General features: G+C 32.7%; 1 protein-coding gene across 1 annotated transcript in view; it reads left to right on the plus strand.

Annotated features, from left to right (window-relative positions):
- The window catches only part of LOC124532854, a 190,930-nt gene that overhangs the window by 143,743 nt on the left and 23,969 nt on the right, over positions 1–23,218 (plus strand). Inside the window, exons 5-9 of the mRNA XM_047107963.1 lie at positions 2,748–2,855; positions 3,372–3,512; positions 7,197–7,349; positions 9,149–9,279; positions 10,051–10,125. Coding sequence (XP_046963919.1) covers positions 2,748–2,855; positions 3,372–3,512; positions 7,197–7,349; positions 9,149–9,279; positions 10,051–10,125 — 608 coding nt within the window. The remainder of the gene's footprint in view (positions 1–2,747; positions 2,856–3,371; positions 3,513–7,196; positions 7,350–9,148; positions 9,280–10,050; positions 10,126–23,218) is intronic.

The raw sequence follows: 23,218 nt of genomic DNA on the forward strand, positions 1-23,218 counted from the left end.
ATCATTATTAGACTATAAAGAACAGTTATTTCATAAGAGAATTATCATGAGGTTGGGGCTTTGTACATTTTTATTATTCCAATGATACCTCAGCAACATTGTGCACTACACAATGCTCATGGTATACACTGATTTTTTTGCATATTGACATTTCTATGTTAAAATTTTCATCTATTAATTAATATTAAGAAATTTTATAAACATTTTGGGGCCCATTACCTTTCTTACAGCTTTCACATATTTTAGTATGTATAAGATCATAAAAAACGTCATGAAAATATTTTATTTCTTCCAAAAACGAAGGAGGAACCGACGGTTTACAGATATAATCACACGTCTTTTCTCCATTAGATATAGTATGTCGTATCTTATGGTATTACCCGCTCGTTACATATTCAACCGCTACACAGTAATCCTATTAATATTATAAATGAGAAAGTTTGTGAGGATGGATGATACGCATGTTTGTATTTGGATGAAATTTTAAGGCAATATAGGCTATACATTAAAATAACACATTTCAATTTATTTTTAAATATATATGTCAATATTTCATAACGGATTGAATTATTATTACGGCAGGTTCTTATAATAAAAAATAGTAGACCTAAGTAACTGTTGGACAAAGATTTCTTAATAATGTATAAAGAGTATTTGATATACATATAGCAGAAGTTAGTCTAACACTTGTAGTTTTGCGATGTCCTTCAACTCCAAACGCGATGTATTATTTACACTTCAGCGAAAAACATAAAGTTTGTCTAAGGACAATACCTATTTTCTGTATTGTCGCTAGCAAAGAGTATATTAATATGTTTTTCAAATATGTTATATGGGATAGCTATATAAATAATTATACATCACAATTGTTTTTTTATTGAGAGTTCTATAAATATAATTAAATATCGGAATAATTATTCCACCGCAAAAGAGCTTCAATAATCAAATACTTATATTAATAATTTTTATAAGGATCTTTCAAAACTAAACATATTTATCATATATTTATTTATCACTTAGTACATATATCTATATATACAATGAAAGCAAATATTATTATATTGATCAAAGTATACAAACGATACTGTATCTTCTTTTCTTAAACTACATTGAACATAGAATAATACATATATATATATATATAGAAGATATACATTCGTAGCAAGCCCAGTCAATGGCACAATAAAATCTCGCTAATGAATATTGTAATTACGAAAATGTATTGTTATAAATACACCTTAAATAACCCACAGTAAAAATGTATTTATTTTTATTACATTGTTCACTATTAATGAAGGCTGTTTACGGCTACAATTATGCTATTAAGTAAACGAAACGAGCTTGTAAACTAATCGTTTATATTAATGTGATAAAATTTAAGTTGATTAAACATGCCTCAGGATAATATGTCGACGATCAAAAAGTTTTTAGAATTTGTCGAAAGACATTTTTAAAAGTTCTTGGTAACAAATTTAATTAATATTAATTCATTCTTTAATAAAGAACACAATATCACATTTTTTTTTATTAGTTAGTTTTTGTTACTTTCAACTCATTTCTTTTGTTATTGTGTTCATGTTATCTATCATAACTGCGTTGCTAGTTTTGTTAACTAATATTAAGTTTGCATAATTCATTGGAAAACTGTAATTAGCTCTAATCTCCGTATATCTCCGTTTAATACAGTTCTCTGAAATTACGAAAATCCTCATTTTAAGCTTATATTTCTCCGGTCAAGGTTTTCATTTGTGTTAGGAGTGGGTACGACAATATCCCAAAGGGTCAGGATTGATCCTGCGACTTTAACACCGCTAGGCGGCCTGTAAACCATTGCGCTATTATTGATGATATAGTGTATATATAAATAAACTTGAACTCCAAGAAAGGACAAAGCTATACTACAAACCTAATATAAGTATTAGGAATGTAGTACAGCTGTACTAGGAGTTCAATATTTTTCATATTAAATTTCATCAAAATCTGTTCACATTTGCTTAGGTAGGCCTAACTTAACCTAATACTTAGCATACAACCAACGCTTTAAATGCAAACAAATCCGAGGGGGACAAATAATTATTAATACATTTTTGTTGTTTGCAGTATTTCTACTAATACATAATTAAATTTTTTCCTTCATACTAATGTTTTTACTCATTTGTTTTCAACCAAATAACAGTTTAGCGTAAGCGTAGCGTAAAGTGTAGATTTTATGTAACCGTCTACGTCCACGGCCATTACTCTCGTAGCGTAAATACAATTGTAGCACCGCTACGCAATATAAGATAATTGAATTTATTACGAGGCTCATGAATTCAATTGCGTTATTTTAGGTACCGGAAAAGTGTTCAATATCCTACCCTACTTTCATTTCTCTTAACGTTTTAGTATGTATTACCTATACACTTTATCGACTCCAAACCGAATATTAGACATATAAAATAGTTAGTGCAACATATTGTACACATATAACTTAATATAACCTTTTTTTTATCCAAGAATTTTTTTTTTTTTGTGAAGGAAAACATAGCGAGGAAACCTGCATGTGTCTAATTTCATCGAAATTCTGTCACATGTGCATTCCACCAACCCGCATTCGAACAGCATGGTGGAATATATTCCAAAACCTTCTCCTTAGTGGGAGAGGAGGCCTTAGCCCAGCAGTGGGAAATTTACAGGCTGTTACTGCACTGAACTGTATGTTACAAATTAAATTACCAAGATATTAATTACCGTGATTTTGTCAACAGATAATGTGCCACTATTTCTGGGTAACTTGCGATGGAATTGGTGATATCGTTTTCGCGTTGGATCTGGTTGTTCAGCTGAGAACCGGATATTTAGAACAAGGATTAATGGTAAGATTGTCTAAAACGGTAAAATAATTGAATCAAATGAATTTGAAATTTGTCGTAGAGAAAGTGACCAATATTTGTAAATGTATATATTACAGTATTAGTAACAATTGTCATTGTTGCTGTTGATTCAATCATTTGAATAATGATTACAATTCAATACTTATTTCATAAAATTCCACAGAAATTTTTAACTTTGCCGTTTCGTAAATTCAAGTCGTTTATAAAAAATACATTGGTAAAAAAGGCATATTATTCGATACAAGATTTTATAGATGATAAAAAAGCGTGGAGTTAATACCTGTTGACTTCCAAGCAGGATTTATTAATTTAAATAATTGTATTTAACTAATATGATTTTAAATGTTGAAAAAGAGTAACTACTGAGTTTCTTGCCGGTTCTTCTCAGTAGAATCTACTTTTCGAACCGGTGGTAGCTTCACTTAATTGTAAAATGACGATTCAAAAGTGCTTGTAAAAGCCTACTTGAATAAAGATTATTTTGATATGATTTTTTAGGTATATGACTCAAAAAAATTAGCAAAACACTACGTATACTCACGAGCCTTTCTACTGGACATCACCGCGCTTCTACCTTTGGACCTTCTGCAGTTGAAGATTGGAACCAACCCAATAATACGCTTCCCAAGATTCCTTAAGGTAAACAAAACATCTATATATTCTGATTTTTGTATTAATAATAGACTTTCTATTTTAATAATCTAATGCAATGGCAATGTAATAATTATTGTGTTAAATAAACAAAGAATTATTATAGAAAACAGTAAGCTTTTATGATGAAATCAAATAGAATTAAGCCTATACATATTAAAGTAGTATCTGTTATTGATGCTAACCGTTGTTCTGTGAAATTTGTATTAATGTTATATTTACAATTACAAGGTTACATACATTTATTATTAAATAGCTTAAACAATGAAATGAATAATGCTTATTGGATAATATTATTATAATAATGATGAGACATGATACACTACTCTGATCCCAATGTAAGTAGCTAAAGCACTTGTGTTATGGAAAATCAAAAGTAACGACGGTACCACAAACATCCAGACCCAAGACAACATAGAAAATTAATCAACATGGACCGGGCCAGGAATCGAACCCGGGACCGTGGAGTGTCGTAGCCTTGAAAACCGGTTTAAACACCAATCGACTCGAAAAAATTATACTAGATTAAATATGTAACGCTAATCTGAGAAGAAAGGACACAACTGCGCTCGTGTATTTTACTATCCGGATAGCGAAATAGAGAAAATTGAAAACCGAAGTATTACTAAAGCCATTGTTGGTGAACCGGAAAAATTGCGAGTTGAAGCGAAATTTCAGCAAAAAAACTGAATTGAATCTAGTTTTTCCAGTGACTGCTTCAGTGTGAGAAAACCGCTAGAAAAATGGAAGAAAATGTAATTGAGGTCAATCAGTGCAAGGAAAGTGGCATTTAAGTGTTTTTGTGGGGAATTGAATTAATTTAGAGGTTTTATATCCTTTTTATATCTAAATAATTAAAGAGTTTTAAAAATGCTAATGTATAAAAGTCTGTGTTTGAAACTTCAGTGACAATACTTGAATATCATATTTGATCGAAAAAAAGATATAAAAAAATAAATAGATCATTACTTATTATAGAAACGCTAGGCTAAAATTTGCTAAAATAATTAAATTTGCAATACCGGCTATCATAGTATGGGCATGTAATGCGGAGAAATGAGGAACACATTGTGAGGAAGGCCTTGAGTATGGATGTGGGTGGATGTAGAGGTAGAGGACGACCCAGGATGCGATGGATGGATTGTGTGAAAGACGATATGGTTAGAAAGAATGTTATTTGTGAGATGACGTCTGACAGAGAAGTATGGAAGGAGAAGACATGCTGCGCCGACCCCAAATAAAATTGGGATAAGGGCAGAAAGATGGATATTACAATTTTTAAAATATACGAGAACTTTTAAAATATTAGAAACAATGTATAACAGTCATGGAAATTAAATTGATAAACATACATATATACTCGTATGGCGAATTTAACAATAATATCAGAACAACAAAATTAATAATAAAAAAAATTATCTCTTACCAGCAACCGAGGAAAAGAATCTCGTATTTTTTCAGGCTGAAACTTATAAATAGCAGATAAATATATTTACATAATGAGGAAATTGAAACAGTGACTAGACTGTCAAAATAATTCTTAATAAATCAGATCAGATAATCACAGCTTAGAAGCTGGAAATTATAAGAAATTCGAAATTCGTATTTAATATAATCTAAGATATAATTTAGTTTGTAAGAAACACAGAAACTACAAAAACGCCAATACCTCTAAAAATAACAAACAATTAGAAGCCGTAAAAAGGTACATACAAAATAGGAAAAAAATTTAAACTTAAAATGTCTATTTCAAGCGATCTCAGAATAAGTGAATCAGACAGATAATATTAAACGACCACAAAATAACACACTCAGGTAAACGTACAAAGCGTTGATATAATACACAGCTTAAGCTTCCACATCGATCATGAAATGCTACGGAGGAAGCTCTCAGCACGAATACAAGCAAAAGAAACAAACTTAAAATCTACAGAATAGGTCTATTGATAATGACAGGAGTCTTTTTTTATTTTATTTATTTTTATTCGTTTTGTACTTTAAACACTTCTTTCTTTCGTTAATAAATCACAAGGAATAAAAGCAGTTGTGAAGCTATCGTAGGGCCAGGTGGTGCAGTGCACCAGAGCCCCGGAATTCAGGGGGCCCTCTAAATTAACTGTAGCTTCTGAAGCTAGAAAATGACGACCCTGCGCGCAAGATTTCTTATTTAGTATCTGTAATTTTAAAGGGTAATTATTCATGTCGTCCACACCGCATCCGGTGACGGCGACTCCTATAAATTACGCTGGTGGGCTCTAATATGGCTGGCGAAACCGAATTTAGTTTTAAACACTCTCTTGCAAGAAGCACAGAATAATTGGCCAGCTGAGTTGTATGTATAAGAGTAGGAGAGCTTTGGCCTAGTCCTCCGCACTTGGCGTTTCGCATCAAGGTCTTCAAGACGCTCAGTTTCAAAGCGGTCGACACTTTTGTGGACGGTTTGGCGCCATTCTGGTCTTTGACTCGCCAAACTCTCCCAACTCTCAGTTGGTATATGACATGCCACAAGGTGGCGTTTGAGTACGTCTTTATAGCGAAGGTATTGCCCGCCTTGCTTCCGCTTCCCTTTGGAGAGCTCTGAATAGAAGACCGCCTTTGGGAGTCTGCTATCGGGCATGCGTAAGACGTGACCGCTCCATCTTAGTTGATGTTTCATTATCAGGGCTTCAATTCCAGACATACCTGAGCGACGTAATACTTCGGTGTTTGGAATTCGGTCCTGCCATTTAATGCGCAGAATAGATCTGAGACACTTGAGATGGAATGTATCCAGTTTCTTAATGTCTGCTTTATAGCAGCACCAAGTTTCTGCAGCATACAGTAATATAGGCAGGACAATCGCTTTGTATACTATCATTTTAGTTTGCAATTTGAGGTCGTGTGAATTCCAAACACGGGCATTAAGTTTGCCAAAGGCCGCGGCAGCACCTGCTATTCGGGCTGGTATTTCTGCTTCTAGTGTGTTGTCGTGCTTTAATCTGCTGCCTAAGTATTTGAAGTATGGAACTTCTTCCAATGCAGAGCCATCCAAGTTAATAGCCGATTGGTCAGCAAGACAACCTCGAGCAGGTTGCTTTAAAACCTGAGTTTTGCTGGTGCTTATAACCAAGCCAAATCTGCGGCATGACAGGTGTAGGGAGTCTACATAGGTTTGAAGAGACTCTATTGAGTCGGCCATAAGGCAAACATCGTCGGCATATAAGACGTCTAGAACTGAGAGCCTGGAAACTTTAGTCTTAACTCTGAAACGGGACAAGTCGAATATGCTCTTTATTACGGGTAATTATTAGTTAAAGAGGGACGGGAAAGTGGGAGTACGGCCCCGATTCCTTTTCTATGCACCGGGATCCTTTCTGATTATAAAAGATCGATACAATATTAATTAATATAAGAATTATTTTTCACGTAATTTGGTCCAAAATTGTTTATTATAATACTTAATTACGGTCTTAAGGTTCCGTACATAATTGTTCAGTGAAAGTTCTAAACTCTATGGTAGATATAATTCTGTATCTTTGTTTACAAAGCAATGAATTTGGAAGTTCCATCAAACTCCATGAATATGTAATTAGCGTACACGTACAAATAAACAATCAGTGTTCTACGAATGCGATCATTGTTATGGAGATACTTCTCAATTCTAAATTTGTTTATATCTAAAATGTGTTTTAGGTGTACAGAGCTGTAAACTGCTACTACATAGTCGAATCCAGGACTGTGTACCCAAATTTCTGGAGAGTGATCAATTTAATCCACATCTTGCTTATCCTGGCTCATTGGTTTGGATGCTTCTACTTTCTACTGTCAGAAGCTGAAGGGTTCCAGGTAATTAGAATGATTAATATACATATTTTATTAATTCAACGGAATATTATACGATCATCAAGGTCACTATTATAAAAGGTACATCAATCAATACTAGGATGACATATTTCCAATTACGTTATAGTTGAAGTAAGTAAGTGAATTTATTTATATGCTGGCGTTTATATACATACAGGGTAATTCGACGTATTCCCGTTAGGAGATGATGGGAGTGACTATTTGCAATAATTTTAACTCTATTTTGATTGATTGATTTTAATTGATACTTTTTTTTTAATAAATTTTTGAAGTTGTATTATGGCAAATTTTGAAAAAAGTGGTAACTCAAAAATGGTTAATTTTTGCAGTATGCATATGGGGGTTAAAATTATTACAAATAGTCACCCCTATCACCTCCTAGCGAATATACTTCGAGTTACCAATAACCCTGTATACAAATTAACATTGAAAAATATCTGTGAAAACAACTGAACCGAACAAGTTATATACATATATATTCATACATAAGCACTAAAAAATAATCCAGTCGTAGTTTGCGAGAATCGCTTTAGTTTAAAAATATTTCATATAACTCAATTTCTTCGTGTCTGAAATCTCTAAATAAAAATAAATGTCATGAAAGATCTCTCTAAACTGGTTCAGACTTTTTGTTACCCAAGAGGTAGCGCTTTCTGAGCTCAAAGACTAAGTTTTGTGATTCAAAGAGGTAATAATGCCAGAGCCCGTGGTACAATGGAAATAACTATCTTTTCGACGGAACACAATCTTTTTTACCATATCTATATTATGTCTGTATTGTTTTATACAATGTGTCTCTATCCATAAGCTTAAATTGTGCTTTAATATAAAATATATTCTGATCTCTGATTTGGCACAGCTTGTCTGGGTAGGTCAGATATCCTACCGCCTAACAACAGTACTCAGTTGTGTTCCGGTTTGAAGGGTGTAACTACATGCACAAGAAATATAACATCGTAGTTTTCAAGTTTGGTGGTTATCTCTAGGCGGCGGTGACCAGTTACCACTAAGTGGCCCCTATGATCGTCCTCCAAACTATACCATAATAAAACTATATCTATCTTATTAATTTAAGTACTAAATAGAAGTAGTTAAGTGCCATCCAATCTTATCATAAGGCACATAATTCATTTTGTTCATGTTCTAAGTATATTTTGAATTCTATAGTATACTTGGTGATAGAGCTTTGTGCAAGCCCGCCGGGGTAGGTACCACCCACTCATCAGATATTCTACCGCTAAACAACAGTATGCAGTATTGTTGTGTTCCAGTTTGAAGTGTGAGTAAGCCAGTGTAACTAATGGCACAAGGGACATAGCATCTTAGTTCTCAAGGTTGGTGGCACATTGACGATGTAAGGAATAGTTAATATTTCTTACAGCGTCATTGTCTATGGGTGATGATGACCACTTACCATCAGGTGGCTCATATGCTCGTCTGCCAACATATTCCATAAAAAAAAGTTTTTTTATCAAACACTATGTATATCACGCACGGCTCAGGACTTTTTTTTATTTTGAACGTCATAATAATTACAGAGTAATCATATCGTTAATAAATTAAGCCTTATTTACTTACTTCCGTTAAATTTCACGATAGTAGATTCTAGTACAAAAAAAGTTATGAAAAAAAAAAACAATCGAACTGGACAAATTGAACAGAAACTGCGAGTTCTCTGAGGAATAAATGCAATTACTCTGTGGACAGCAGCGTACACGTGCTATAAAATTGATGTATTTCAACGAGACTGTCATGCAATCAGTACATTTGTTTGTTGTTAGGGCGATTGGGCATATCCGCATCGCCCGGGTGACTACGCGACTTTGACGCGTAAATACCTCGGGTCACTCTATTGGTCGACTTTGACCTTGACCACGATAGGAGACCTGCCTACGCCTGAGACGAACGCTGAGTGAGTATATGCGCATGATTTTTTTGTTGTTGTTTTTTTAAGCGAATTATTAATATTTATTTGGCTTTGAAATTAATATTATGTCACCTAAAATTTTCGTAACTCAATGTCAATATGTGTCAGCAATTTCTGTGTATCCTTTTAGGTAAAGCAAAAAACGTATACTATTAATTATTTATTTATGCCCTAAAAGTTTTTTTGAGATAAAAATCACTAGAGAAATCATTAATTATTTTTTAATAAATATTATAACGTAATTAAATTTCATCAACCAATCACAATTCGTTACTTCAACAAAATAATTGACATTCAATTAGAACAAATGGAAATGTAATTAACTAACACTAGCGTTTATCGATTTTTATCTTTTGTAGAACAGTCAATAAATCGGAGCGTTTCACATGCAGTGCGCGTATATCCTCATATACAAAACAATTAATATGGAAATATGAGAATAGATATAATTCAATATTTACATCATAACATACGTTTTCCATTACACATTGTTTAATATGAATTGAAGTCTGAGGTTTTGATTCATATAACATTAATCATACTAATCCAGGTTGAGTTTATTCATTTATACTAACGTATAATTAACATCTAAGACATGAATTATAATTATTATCATTACTAAAATCTAAAGTCTTAATTTCGAAGTTTTTCACAAATAAATAATTGAGTGTTTTAAACGACTGTACTCTAATAAAATGAGTGTAAATATTCTAATAAAGAGTGTGTTACTAACTAAGTCGTTGCTTGTATGTGTAGCGCGCATGGAGGCCCCAAATTTTTGCCGCGGCGCGGACTCAAATCCCGCCTTCTACAATTCAGATCTAACCGGGGGTATGTCAATAATTGCACGAGATCGGTCAGATCATGATTATAAATAAATAATTTTTCAAATAGATAAACAAACATATTACATAATTATATATTGTATATGCGATTATATATGACACGGTTTAAGAAAAATCAAAACAAACGTAACGTGAATAAAACATAAACTAAAAATGCTTTTTAGAATCTGTACATATAATATAATTGGAGAGTCTGTTTGTAATATTAAAATAGCCCTTTTTTACTCAATGCATATGTTTTACAATTTTTGTCTGTCTGCTTGTTTCTTCCGGCTAATCTCTAGAACGGCTGGATATTGACGGGACTTTCAATGGTAGATAACTGATATAATAAGGAGTAACTTAGGCTACAATAATATTTCTTTTTGTTAAATTCAAACGCGTACAAGGTCACGGGCTCAGCTAATAATATAACAAAAGAAAATGCGATGGCTGTCGGCGATATGTCTAAGCTGATACAGAGCTGATGCTTGCTAAAGATAAGTTCTACAAGCAGTATAGCATATGCATCGTGAATCTCGTACCCCAAACTTTACCAAAGTTTTACCAACCTAAAATTAAGGTGTAACCCTGGTTAGTACCAATAATTCCACCACCAGTGAAGACGCAAGATCGAATCTTAGTGTGGACAAGTTACAGTTTGCGAGGCCCTTGTTTGTTTTTTTTTTTACAGTACTCTGATCCCAATGTTATGTTTTACTTTTTCAAATTTCGGGCGCGAGGCCTTTTGCACTGCGAGGCCGTGGCCCACACCGCCCACGCCTAACGCCGCCACTGTCCACCACCCTCATCCAATTGATATCTTCAGCGCCAATTACAAAATAAATTAAAAATTAAGTGTGTAGAAATTTATCGGATTTGAAACCGCGATCATCGGTTATCCTCACCTTTTATAAATTGTATCGTGTAAAGTACACGAAGAAAGTTATATGTATTATTTGATGATTTTGTGTTACCTTTACTTATTGTAATTATAAAACGGACCTCTATCGCGAATATGCTCTCGTTTTAGGGGCTTAGGGTACAGTACAGTCTTGCTTGCTTAATCAAATTCGATTCAGTGATTTGGTTGCAAAAGAACAACGACCAGACAGAAAGGCAGAGTTAATTTTGCATTAATCAATCAAAATCATCAAAATCAAATTAAACTTTATTCAAGTAGACTACAAGCACTTTTGAATCGTCATGTTACAATTAAGTGAAGCTACCACCGGCTCGGAAAGCAGATTCTACCGAGAAGAACCGGCAAGAAACTCAGTAGTTACTCTTTGTCAAAATTTAAATAATATCAGTTACAATTGGTTCCGGTTAGTATATACATTTTTTTCCTGAACTGAATCATTATAGTAGACCTTATTCTACATATCAAATTTCTACCCCGTGTACTCCTAACTAGGTCCCTAATTGTAAGCAAACAAGTAACCTAGTCTGAACTCTAGCAAACACTGGCCCCTCTGTGACCGCGTTTCCAACAAAGTAAACTATACGCTAAAGTTATTCTCGGTATAAATCATTAGAGAATTCATGTATTTGTCATTTCGTAACTCAGCCCATAAGTTATGACAGCGTTTTGTCGGAATAAGGAATAGCGGAGAGTAGTTTAAATAACTGCCTTTATCAGATGTGGCTGTAGCTTTATATATAGCAGTCGCTTTCGCTGCGCTTGCTCATGATTTTGACCTTTAATATAGAGAAAATGAATTTATGTATGAAAAATATAAATAATGATTACATTTTTCGTGATAATAATGATTTTGATTACCGGAAAATTAAGCGCTAACATAAATATGATATCTGGAATTCTGAAAACTGTTATAATTCTAGTGTGTTTTATGAATAATTATATTATATAGTGTATATCCATTTGGTATTCAACATAAGAATTTAAATATTCCATTTAGAACCAGTGTATCGAATTCCATTAAAGAATTTCGCTTATCTACTGAAAAGAGTAATAAGTAAAGTAGCATTAGCTATTCTATATTCCAACCATAACAGAAAAAAGCCAAATAAAGAATATTTGACAGCAAATTGACATGATACGAGTATCTACTACGTGATATCACTATAATATGGATTTGTGAAAAAATGGCGTTTCGTCGACGAAACTATTTTGGAAGTAAAATTAAGAAATAATAATAAAATATAGTAATATATACTTGGTGGTAGGGCTTTGTGCAAGCCCGTGTGGGTAGGTACCACCCATCAGTTATTCTACCGCCAAATAACAGTACTTAGTATTGTTGTGTTCCGGTAACTACAGGCACGAGGGACATAACATCTTAGTTCTGAAGGTTGGTTGCACATTGACGATATAAGGAAAAGTTAATATTTCTTACAGCTTCATTGTCTATGGGTGATGGTGACCACTTACCATCAGGTGACTCATATGCTCGTCCGCCAACCTATACCAAAGAAAAAAATATAAAAATTTGTTAAGTGCAATAGTATTGTATTATTAAAAGTGTTAAAGTTTGTTCTCACCAATGCGGGTTTTTGGTTAAATACATAGGAAATTTTCTAATGAAATTTTGAAATATAAATTATAAAAATACATGAATTACGCACACGAAAAGAGAATGAAGCTACTGAATAAGACCCGCATTTCTTTCATATATATCTATTAAGATAGACTGAAGCGTGTTGTATTTAAAATTTATCTGCAATTGTAAGATTACGTTGAAGGAAATACGTTTAAATTAATATAATTGTAATGAATAATTAAAGAAAAATAATCATCTATATTTTAAACTTAAACGTAAACAACAATCATCCACTTCAATTCATTCAAATTAATATCAAGTATTTACTCGTAAACCAATGTTAATTTATCTTACTATTTTAAGAATGAAATTTAAAATTATAATTGAACGTTACCACGAGCCGTTTTCTATACAAAGGTAAATATTTTCAATGGTTTCCCGCATTTGAAATTAAAATTAACGTTGTTAAAAGTTCTCAAACCTTGCTCTAGTTTAAATTCGCCTCATAACTTTACATTTTGTAACTTCTTCCGGGCCTCACTATGTGGAATTAACTTGCTTAAAATCTAGCGCTGATGCTATGAACGAAAAAGTTCTAGTTAAATGAGTTTGAATAATTTTTAACATAACGCCGTTTATAGTTTTAAGTAGAAAAACACCTAACTCATGTGATGAGTAAACGTGAGCTTCAAAATCCAGTGTCCGTTATTTCTTTTAAGCACTATGACGGATAAATTCAACATGAAATTATGAAAAGCGAAAAATTGTAAACTGTACTAATTCGATTAGTCTAGCGTTTAAAATTTTACATTTATTAGTATTCTAATGTACACGGATATATAATAACATTTTAACGAATATTAGATTAATATTTTTATAAATATATATTATCTGTATAATTATGCATCTGTCATCTCGAGTGACACACGTCGCTAAAACGCGGGAAAATAAAATAAAATGAACGCGCGGTGAAGACGGTGTTTATGCACAGCAAGCTGATATTTAAACATAATATTAATTTAATCTAATTAACCTTACATACGAACATTACAAGTACTATCGGAGAAGTCATTTGCATATTTATGTCACTCGTATAAGTAGGTATACATACTGTTAGTATGTGTGTGTTTGTGTGTGTGTGTGTGTATACATACATAAAAAATTATGTCATAAATTTAAAATAATATCTTTCAAATAATCGTGGTTAAAGGAAAACAGTGAAAGTAACGAAAAGTAGATTTACTTTATTTACTTAAAAGATCATTAATTTCACGATTGTCATGTTAATAGTCAAACAATTGCAGTTGAAATTGCGAAGTGCAGTAACTGTAAACTATCATTTACATATTTTGACATTTGTGAAAATGACTTAGCCCGTTGGACTGAATGTATTATCTTTAAACAAAATCATATCACTAAAAAAAAATAATCTGTAGGTATATATTATAATATTCACTACCTATAATATTCACTTGACAGCAATTAATTAAAGAAATACATTTAAATAGTTATATATACATATAATACACATCAGAAATCTTACCTTGATAATAAGTGGCAGTATATCAGCTCGTTACCATTACATCCGCTCGGAAAATGAGTCGGTGCCCTAATGCCAACAAAGACCGTGCGTTCATTGGTCAAATCAAATAAAGCGCGCGTCCGGCTTCCTGTTATACATCACCATCCCTTAACACGAATTCACTTCCACACATTCTAGGAAAGCGAAAAGTGAAAAGCTACACATAAAAAAATACTATTACCATGTACAGTCAGTGTACGAAAAGCTTCGTCAGTTTTCAAATAGATTAGCTTATCAAGTCATAAACTCTTAGTACCTCTAGAATCTGGACATCAAATCATTGCGACGCAATATGTTATTCTCGGTCGGTAAAGCAGATTATTGCTGATACTGAGCACACGAAAATAGATCTTAAGGTGACGAAACTTTTCTTACTCCGACTGTACATCTAATACATATAAAGTATTAATTCAACCAGAACTTAGAATATATGAAGGTCCTTTATATTCTACAGGATTCGTACATTTCCAAAAGGCACCAACATTTTTAAGTTACTCGACTTTATTCGAAATTTCTCTGATTGTTTCGACCTTTTTCCATTGAAGAATATTGACGTTCCTTTCTTTGAAACGTATTAAATGTATAAGAAATAGTTCGCGAATATAAGTTTACTGTATGGATTTTAATATGAATCAACAGCTTGCACTTAAATTTGGATTGGATAAACATAATTCATTATTCTTTAGTAATGAAAAATAGAAGATTTAGATAAGAGATTTCGTGATAATAGCCGAAAACTGTATATACGAGTATGGAATCTTTAAAAGATTTTATAATCATTTCATTGATAATCTGAATGAATATCGGAATTAATCAATGTAAATGTGATTTTTCCAAATGTTTGACGGCTTAGATTGGTTTGAAGTGGACATCACTAAATAATTTGCTCGATCGATACGCTTCGCAAAAAATTCCGTAGTAATCTTACGAGGCTCTCGATTTGTGAAGTAATAGCAGTGTTGTACAAAATACTGTGCCGACATAGCAAATAAGATAATCAGCTTAAGATATTAGGATCACACTTACTAATTTCACAAGCCTTTGTGGTATTCGAGGCCTTATTATAGTAAATACATAGTTATTTACCCATGAGTAATTGTATTTAACTAACATGACTGTATTTTTTAAATGTTGAAAAATAGTAACTACTGAGTTTTTTGTCGGTTCTTCTCGGTACAGTCTACTTTCCGAACCGGTGGTAGCTCCACCGGGTTTATTATGATTTGATTTGATTTAATGTTATCAGTTGGTTGACGGAAAAATGGATCTACTGGATAATAGAAATATGAACCATTATTTACCACCAATCATGGTATCTAAAATATATATCTATAATATATATATCATAAAGTTACACTAGTAATCGCCCGCAGCAGCGCTCGAGTTTTGAGGGTGTTGTTTGTCATGTCTCGAGCTAAAAAGTAGCGAACCAAATTTTCATCAACTTTGGTTCAGCCGTTTCAAAGATCAGCCGGAACATTTTGGTATTCGTACCGTGTATACATACATATGCATTGAGTAAAAAAAGGGCTATTTTATAATTACAAAGAGACACTCCAATTTTTTTAGTTTAGTGTCTATTGCAATCGGAACGCAAAATTGCTAACTATTGCTGTTTGGTGGTAAAATATCTAATGAATGGGTGGTACGTAACCAGACAAGCTTGCACAAAGCCCTACCACCAAGTAAAGTTATTAAATATCCATAACCCGTACGCAAGTAATCTAATCATGTAATCGATACTTTAATTAAAATTCAACTTTATCATATCCGTTCCGCTATAGAATCAAAGGAAATTGAACAGATTAAATCGCAGTAACTAGGTCGACGGCAGAAATTTAAAACGTAAAATATTTACCTATCTTACCTACAGACAATTTTGTTTTGGTATATTTATCGATTAATCTATCAGATACAGTAACGACCTCCTAATGTCCTTATCCTGGTTTTCTCAGCCTTCGAGAGTTTATTCCATCACCCTGATCCGGTCAGAGTTAGTATTCGTGGCGGCAAAATATAAGTAACGGCTGGATGTTTCCTGACGATGTTGTTTTTCAACATCAAGCCAGATGAGTTACGATTTAAGCACATAAAACTTCAGTGCTGGCTTGCTTAGCTGTAAACTCACAGTCATCAGTTAAGATGCACACGCCCTAACCACCGGACGATCTCGGCTCATCATGTTATTGTTTGTAATTTCAGTAGTTCAGGATGGCCAAAATAATATTATCGTTTTACAATCATGCTCCAATCTCTCTATCTTTGGTTAGAATGCCACGCTATCGTTCAATTGTTTTTTAATGACAGCTCAATCATATTTAAAATAAGAAATAGCCAGTATTAAAAGCTATGCCATATACAATAATAGTAATTACAGTTTTACAAATTAATGATCAATTAATTACATAATGTTGTCTTAAATTTTCGCGATTACACATTGAAATAAAACTAGGCAAAATAGCTATAACGGATTTGAATTCGTCTACCCGTGACCACGAACGCTGTAAAGTGCTCGAAACGTCGGGATGTTAAAAATAATTAATATACGCGATTAAAATCTGTTATAGCTAGTTTTATTTCAATCAATTACAATAATAATTGTATACATTAAAGTAAATTTTATAGCCCTTGCTATATTCGTAATATGCAATAGTAATGTGATATAAATTATAATATAGAATCAAATGTCATAACACCGTATTGAAGGCTAAGGTTACTCTTGTAACATGTTGTAAGAGATTTTTTCTCTACTATTATTTTTGAACAAGTTTTTAAATTTCTAACATTACAGATTTATCAGTGTTGCCAATTTAGTAAATCGGAATTCCTCAAATAAATTTATAAATAGTTGTAAGCATGATTTATCTTTGCGTTTTCCTTTACGGATATTTACATATAACATTCCAATCGTATTAATATCAATAAATTTTTATTTATCCTATCAAAACTCAACTTTACAATGTTTAGTCTGCTCACCAAACTAATTTACATATGTGATTTGTAATTTGGAATCAATAATAATGTAAAGAAATTCTAGTATCGTTACTGGGACTACCACCTTCTCTTCCTCATGAAAAGTACATCAGTATTTTTATGTTTTACTATGTCAAAGATCATAAACAGCTAAGATAAATAAATAATGCACTTGCGTTATGGAAAATCAGAAGTTAAGACGATACCACAAACACCCAGACCCAATACGACATAGAATAATTATAAACCTTCTACATTGACTCCGCCGGGAATCGACCCCGGGACCTCAGTGGCGTACCCACGAAAACCGGTGTATTCACCACTCGACCACGGAGGTCGTCAACGTAGTTTAATGCCGGTACCAGTTTTCTCTTATTATCAATTTTCTTTTCCTGTTTTTATTAGTAACAAGTGACGATCTTTAAAAAAAATGTAACTTACTATAATTCACGGTAGCAATTAGAGCAGTTGATAAAACTTATTTGTGCTCGGTTTTCGACCACGGAGCAAACACTAGTTTATGTAAATGAGATACAGGAAACGTCCGAGAATCGATTCAGGCAGGATTTCCATATTAACTGAGACCTTACGAAACCTCATTCCATTTACATTGAAAATTCGGTTGTTTCAATAAGAAATCAAAAAGTCAAGCACAATTTTTCTAATTCTTTTTTCAATCTATATTTCTATATTGATATTATTAATGTTAATGTAACTCTGTCTGTCTGTCGCTCTTTCACGACCAAACAGCTGAACCGAATTTGATGAAAGGAGAATGCCCAAAATACTATGGACTTTAGTATCGCCACAAAATTTTTTGTGTCAACTTTAATTCATGTTTATTTTATAGTGATAATGCTACAGAAACATATAAAAATAAAACAACATGGCTAAAACTCCGGAATTAATAAATATAAAAGTATTATTAATAAAATAAAAGTAGTTGTTAAATCTATATTAAGGTACGCTATGGTTTGAAAATAAGCCCAGCAGTGACAGCTGTTGAAAGAATGAAAGAGAAAGAGTCAGATGGAGAGAGAGAGAGAGAAATAAAACAATTAGGCAATATACAAAAATTATTTTATTTCATATTAATCATTTATATTCTTCAAAAATATAACAATATTCTTCAAAAATGTTATCTAAAAATTGGGCTGGTGCATTCACATCATTAAACGTACGCGCCTGCTGATCTCTTGGTTTAATTGCCGTTTCTCTGATGAAGTGACAGGTGGGTTTTCACGTCGTTCACAATCACTGTGGTTAAATTATAAGTCACAAGGTAAACTCTGCAAGGATTAAAAGTATAACTCAAGCAAAGGAGTCTCAGCCTCACAATCACTTTAGCTTATACTAACACCAATGCTGTTATACACGTACTAAAATATTACCACGAGCTTAAAACAAACAATGAAAACAGTTACTGAGTGACATATTACTCGTGCTGCCAGACAGAAGTAAAAGTTATTATCGATTTAGTTATCGATTATTTATTTATTAATTATCTGTTTATAAATTGTATCTAAATAAACAAAAAGTCTTTTTAATGCATATTGCATATATTATAATAGTGTTATGCATATTTTAAGTATTTTTAGATAAAATGTAAAAAATTCTATTATATGTATATTGGAAATTAATTTTAAAAATAAGAATCGAAACTCGCAACGTCATCATAATCGGACTGAGTTGATCGATTTTATAAATATACAATGTAGACGAAACAACTACTTTTTTTTTGGTTTGAAGTTATCCGGAGATATTATAATGTCATCATATTTAAAATAATTTCTTTAATTTTACTTTATAATAACTAAGTTTATAAAAAAGAGACACAAGAAGATTTTTTGCGATACTATTATTGGGCATTCTCCTTTGTTATGCAGCAAGCATAAACTCCAAGATATGATATAGGCTACTTTTTTGCCTAGAATATGACAATCAACATTCTAAAACGCGAGTAGTATATATTTTACGACCAGATTTTCATGTAATGCTTAACTAAATGCTTTGGATCTTCCCCCTAAGGTCAAACGCCACTCCTCTTGAACAACATTTATCACCAAGGGTATCTAACTCATAAATATACTTAAATTAGCGTCGGTTGCAAAGCGGCCCCATGTGAGTCTTGTGTTTGTCAAATTTAGCCAGTAATTGATTTAATTGTTTCAGTTACATTATGCTTAAGTCATTTGTTCCAGATTTGAATAATGGAATTACTATGTTTCATTGGTTCAAGAAGTATTTATCACGTTGAACGCTATTTCTACATCGTGTAAAATAAAGTCTTGGCTAAAGCTTCTTGACGAATGAATATATTTCAAACCCTTAAACCAAATAAGCAGTCTTCTCAATAAAAAGAATTATATCAATCTTGATAAAGGAACCCATTAATCTTAAAAATAGTTCAATATCTTCTAAATATATCATTCGTGGATAATAAAGCAATTCTATTGACGTTTGATATTTATTTTATCGTTCGTTTTAAATTGTTATTCTAATTTTAAATGGAATTCCAAAAAGTATACGATAATGATACCATGAAAATTATGTAATTTTAATAGTATTATTTCATAAAATCTATTATGGTCAATAAAATGAATATGAAATTAAATATCAATTCAGATGACGTGCATAGCAAACGTTATGCTTCAAGGAAGAGACGCAACACTTATTAAGACGCAGATAAAACAGAGAAGGCAAATAAAATTTTGAGTCGAGATGGCCCAGTGATTAGAACGATAATCTTAACCGATGATTGCGGGTTCAAAGCCAGGCAAGCACCGCTGTTTCATGTGCTTAATTTGTCTTTATAATTCATCTCGTGCTCAGCGGTAAAGGAAAACATCGTGAGGAAACCTGCATGTGACAAATTTCATAGAAATTCTGCCCGATGTGCATTCCACCAACCCGCATTGGAACAGCGTGGTGGACTATGTTCCAAACCTTCTCCTCAAAGGGAGAGGAGGCATTTAGCCCAGCAGTTGGAATTTACAGGCTGTTGTTGTAAATAAAATTTTAATATGTCAATGTCCGAAAATAAAAACATGCTGTATTCAAAAATAAAATTAAATTAAAGGAATTAAAATAGTTACACGAAACACGGACAATACGGTATAGTAACAGCCAGTATATTTCCCACAGCTGGGCCAAGGCCTCCTCTTCCTTTGAGGAGAAGATCACGGAGATGGACATGTCTGAGGATATATAAAAAATTAAAAATATTGATACAATGCTATGAGCTATGTCAAAGTACCAAAATTAAAAAAAAAAAGAACTTGATCAAATCTACAAAATGGCTGCGAAAGATGCACTGGCTGACAGATATATGTATATGGTTCTTATAACGAATTGTCTGACTGAGGTTTCTCGTCTGACTGAGATACATTTAAGAAATGAAAGTAAAAAAACAGTGATTTAGATGAAAATCTTTCATAGTGACAATATGTATAAATTTTTACTTAGGTACATAAAAATTAATAACATCGTCTTAGCTATCTGTAAATTGGAGCTAATCTCCTGTGCCTCGGAAAGCACGTTACCTGAAATCTTTGCAGTCTTGTCGAATTTTCCATTGAGAGTGCACATAATAATAACGCATACACGCTATGCGCTATAATATGTCTGTACGACTGGTCTCTCTCAAGATTGGATGCCTTCAAATCGCTCAAAACATCATCATTCATTGAATTGTTGTTATTAAAAAAATATTTAATATTAGATAGCGGATAAATAAATACTGGCCTATTGAGAGCGGAATTAAGCATGTATAAGAAAAAAAATTAATGAAAATTGTCATCGATTAATGCCAATTATTTCGCGAAGTTTCGCAGTATACCCGCTAATATTATATTAATAAAAGTTTGATTAGCCAATTCTTAAATTAAATTCAATATGCAATAACAATAATAATTCGATCCCTTGCAAAGGTCACTGTACGACCTAACACATAAAAAGGTGGAGTCCTACCCAATATATTACATAAGGTAAGGCTGAAAATTGTCCGGCCTTATATCTGTGAGTTATGGGACGCCTCTCGACACCCATAAAATATCGTTTCACTGAAGGCCGTAAGAACTCCACTTCTCTTTTATAGGTTGACGTCTATAAATTTAATAATGATTAAGCCACTGGTCTAACGTTTTATCTTTCTATTATCTATTTTTATTAGGTTTTAAGAAGCACTTCTCCAGGCAAGGCTTCGGTGATAGGAAATTTTTCACTGTTAAAACTTCTGTCTTGCAATATCGCTTCTGACCTCTTTTCGGATTCAAGGTCAACGCACCACGCTTGTATGCTCCGTTTTTGTAGGAAAGACATACATTAGGCTGATTATCTGTCTATCTCGTCTGAATTTAAACAAATCTATGCGATTTATTCAATCGCTATAATCAAGAATGCGTGTGCTCAATACTCATATTAATGTAAATTTTAAATAGATTAAAAATATCGAAATGCATTTAGAAGTAAAATATATGTTGAGTAATTAATAAAAAAAGGTTTTATTTGTACTATAAGAACGTCCGAGATCAGTGCCGGTAAGTTGGTATTAAATAATAATCTTAATTTTTGGGATAGTTTTAAATGCGATTTTTTTAATCTAATAAAATTTTAATTTATAATAATAATCACTATATTTTATTTTAAAAATCTTATTAGTTTCCAAGCTGTTTTACGTCCAGACAATGGCGTACCTAGTGACAATAACAATTAAAAAAAAAAAAACAAATATTGATATTTGATAATTTCGACAAAAGTTATTGAATGAAGTACCTAATCGTTAACAACTGGTTAAAAATTAATCATCTCATCTGAACAAACCCGTGTGGACCAAACAATAATACATCTTGACTTCAAATTATTCAATATTTCTGGAAGTACTGAAATTTAAAAGCACGTAAAGCTTTGCGCCTCAATGATTGCCGATCTTATCAGATTTGCTGTCCCATCGAATCATATAAAACGGCATATTTGTCCTGTTTTTTACAAATGTAATTTCTCTTGCCCAGTTCGCGTATCTCCATTTAGACTGGCCGTGCCCGTAATCGTTCAGGGTGACAGTTGAAAAGGAAACGGATCACTTGCCAGGGCTAGACGTCCGAAAACCCTTACTTAATGGAAATATTATTAATGTAGCAAAAATTTGAAACTGACGATGACTGAAAACGGTGCTGTGATACGTTATACCCTACGTTGAAATCTGAACTTGGTATATTTTTAAGGACCAATATTATTTGAAATAACTTTGCCATGATATACTCAAAAACTTTTGGTCAAACTTCGTCTAAGTATAAGTAAAAACGTATTATGAACGTCGATCGATTTTAGTTTATAAAGTTATACCAAGCTAGCGACCGATTACTAAATGTCCTACAGAATTTGTTATTTTAAGACATCACGTTAAAACTTCTAAAATTATCAGTGTTTCTTTACTACATTGTCCATGCATTATCTGCAAAAACATTCCTCTCGAATCCTATCTATTAAAGAAAACCGCATCAAAATCCGTTGCCTAGTTTTAAAGGTTTAATCATACATATAAAGGGACAGAGAAAGAAACTTTGTTTTATACTATGTGGTGATAATGAGAAAGTCATACAGCCTTTAACATCGTCATATTTCCTCTAAATGGTAAAAAAAAATTAGAAACACTTGGTGGTAGGGCTTTGTGCAAACCCGTCTGGGTAGGTACCACCCACTCATCAGTTATTCTACCGCCAAATAACAGTACTCAGTATTGTTGTGTTCCGGTTTGAAGGGTGAGTGAACCAGTCTAACTACAGGCACAAGGGACATAACATCTTAGTTCCCAAGGTTGGTGGCACATTGACGATATAAGGAATTGTTAATATTTCTTACAGCTTCATTGTCTATGGGTGATGGTGACCACTTACCATCAGATGGCCCATATGCTCGTCCGCCAACCTATACCATAAAAAAACAGTCCCTTGAATTAAAATATCCAAGGAATAGGTTCAATTCGTTTTTTAATGGATAATAATACGTTCCATTTAAAATTTCCAAATAGGTATCAAATTAAG

The sequence above is a fragment of the Vanessa cardui genome, chromosome 10 (genome assembly GCF_905220365.1).
Source record: "Vanessa cardui chromosome 10, ilVanCard2.1, whole genome shotgun sequence".
Taxonomy (NCBI): Eukaryota; Metazoa; Arthropoda; class Insecta; order Lepidoptera; family Nymphalidae; genus Vanessa; species Vanessa cardui.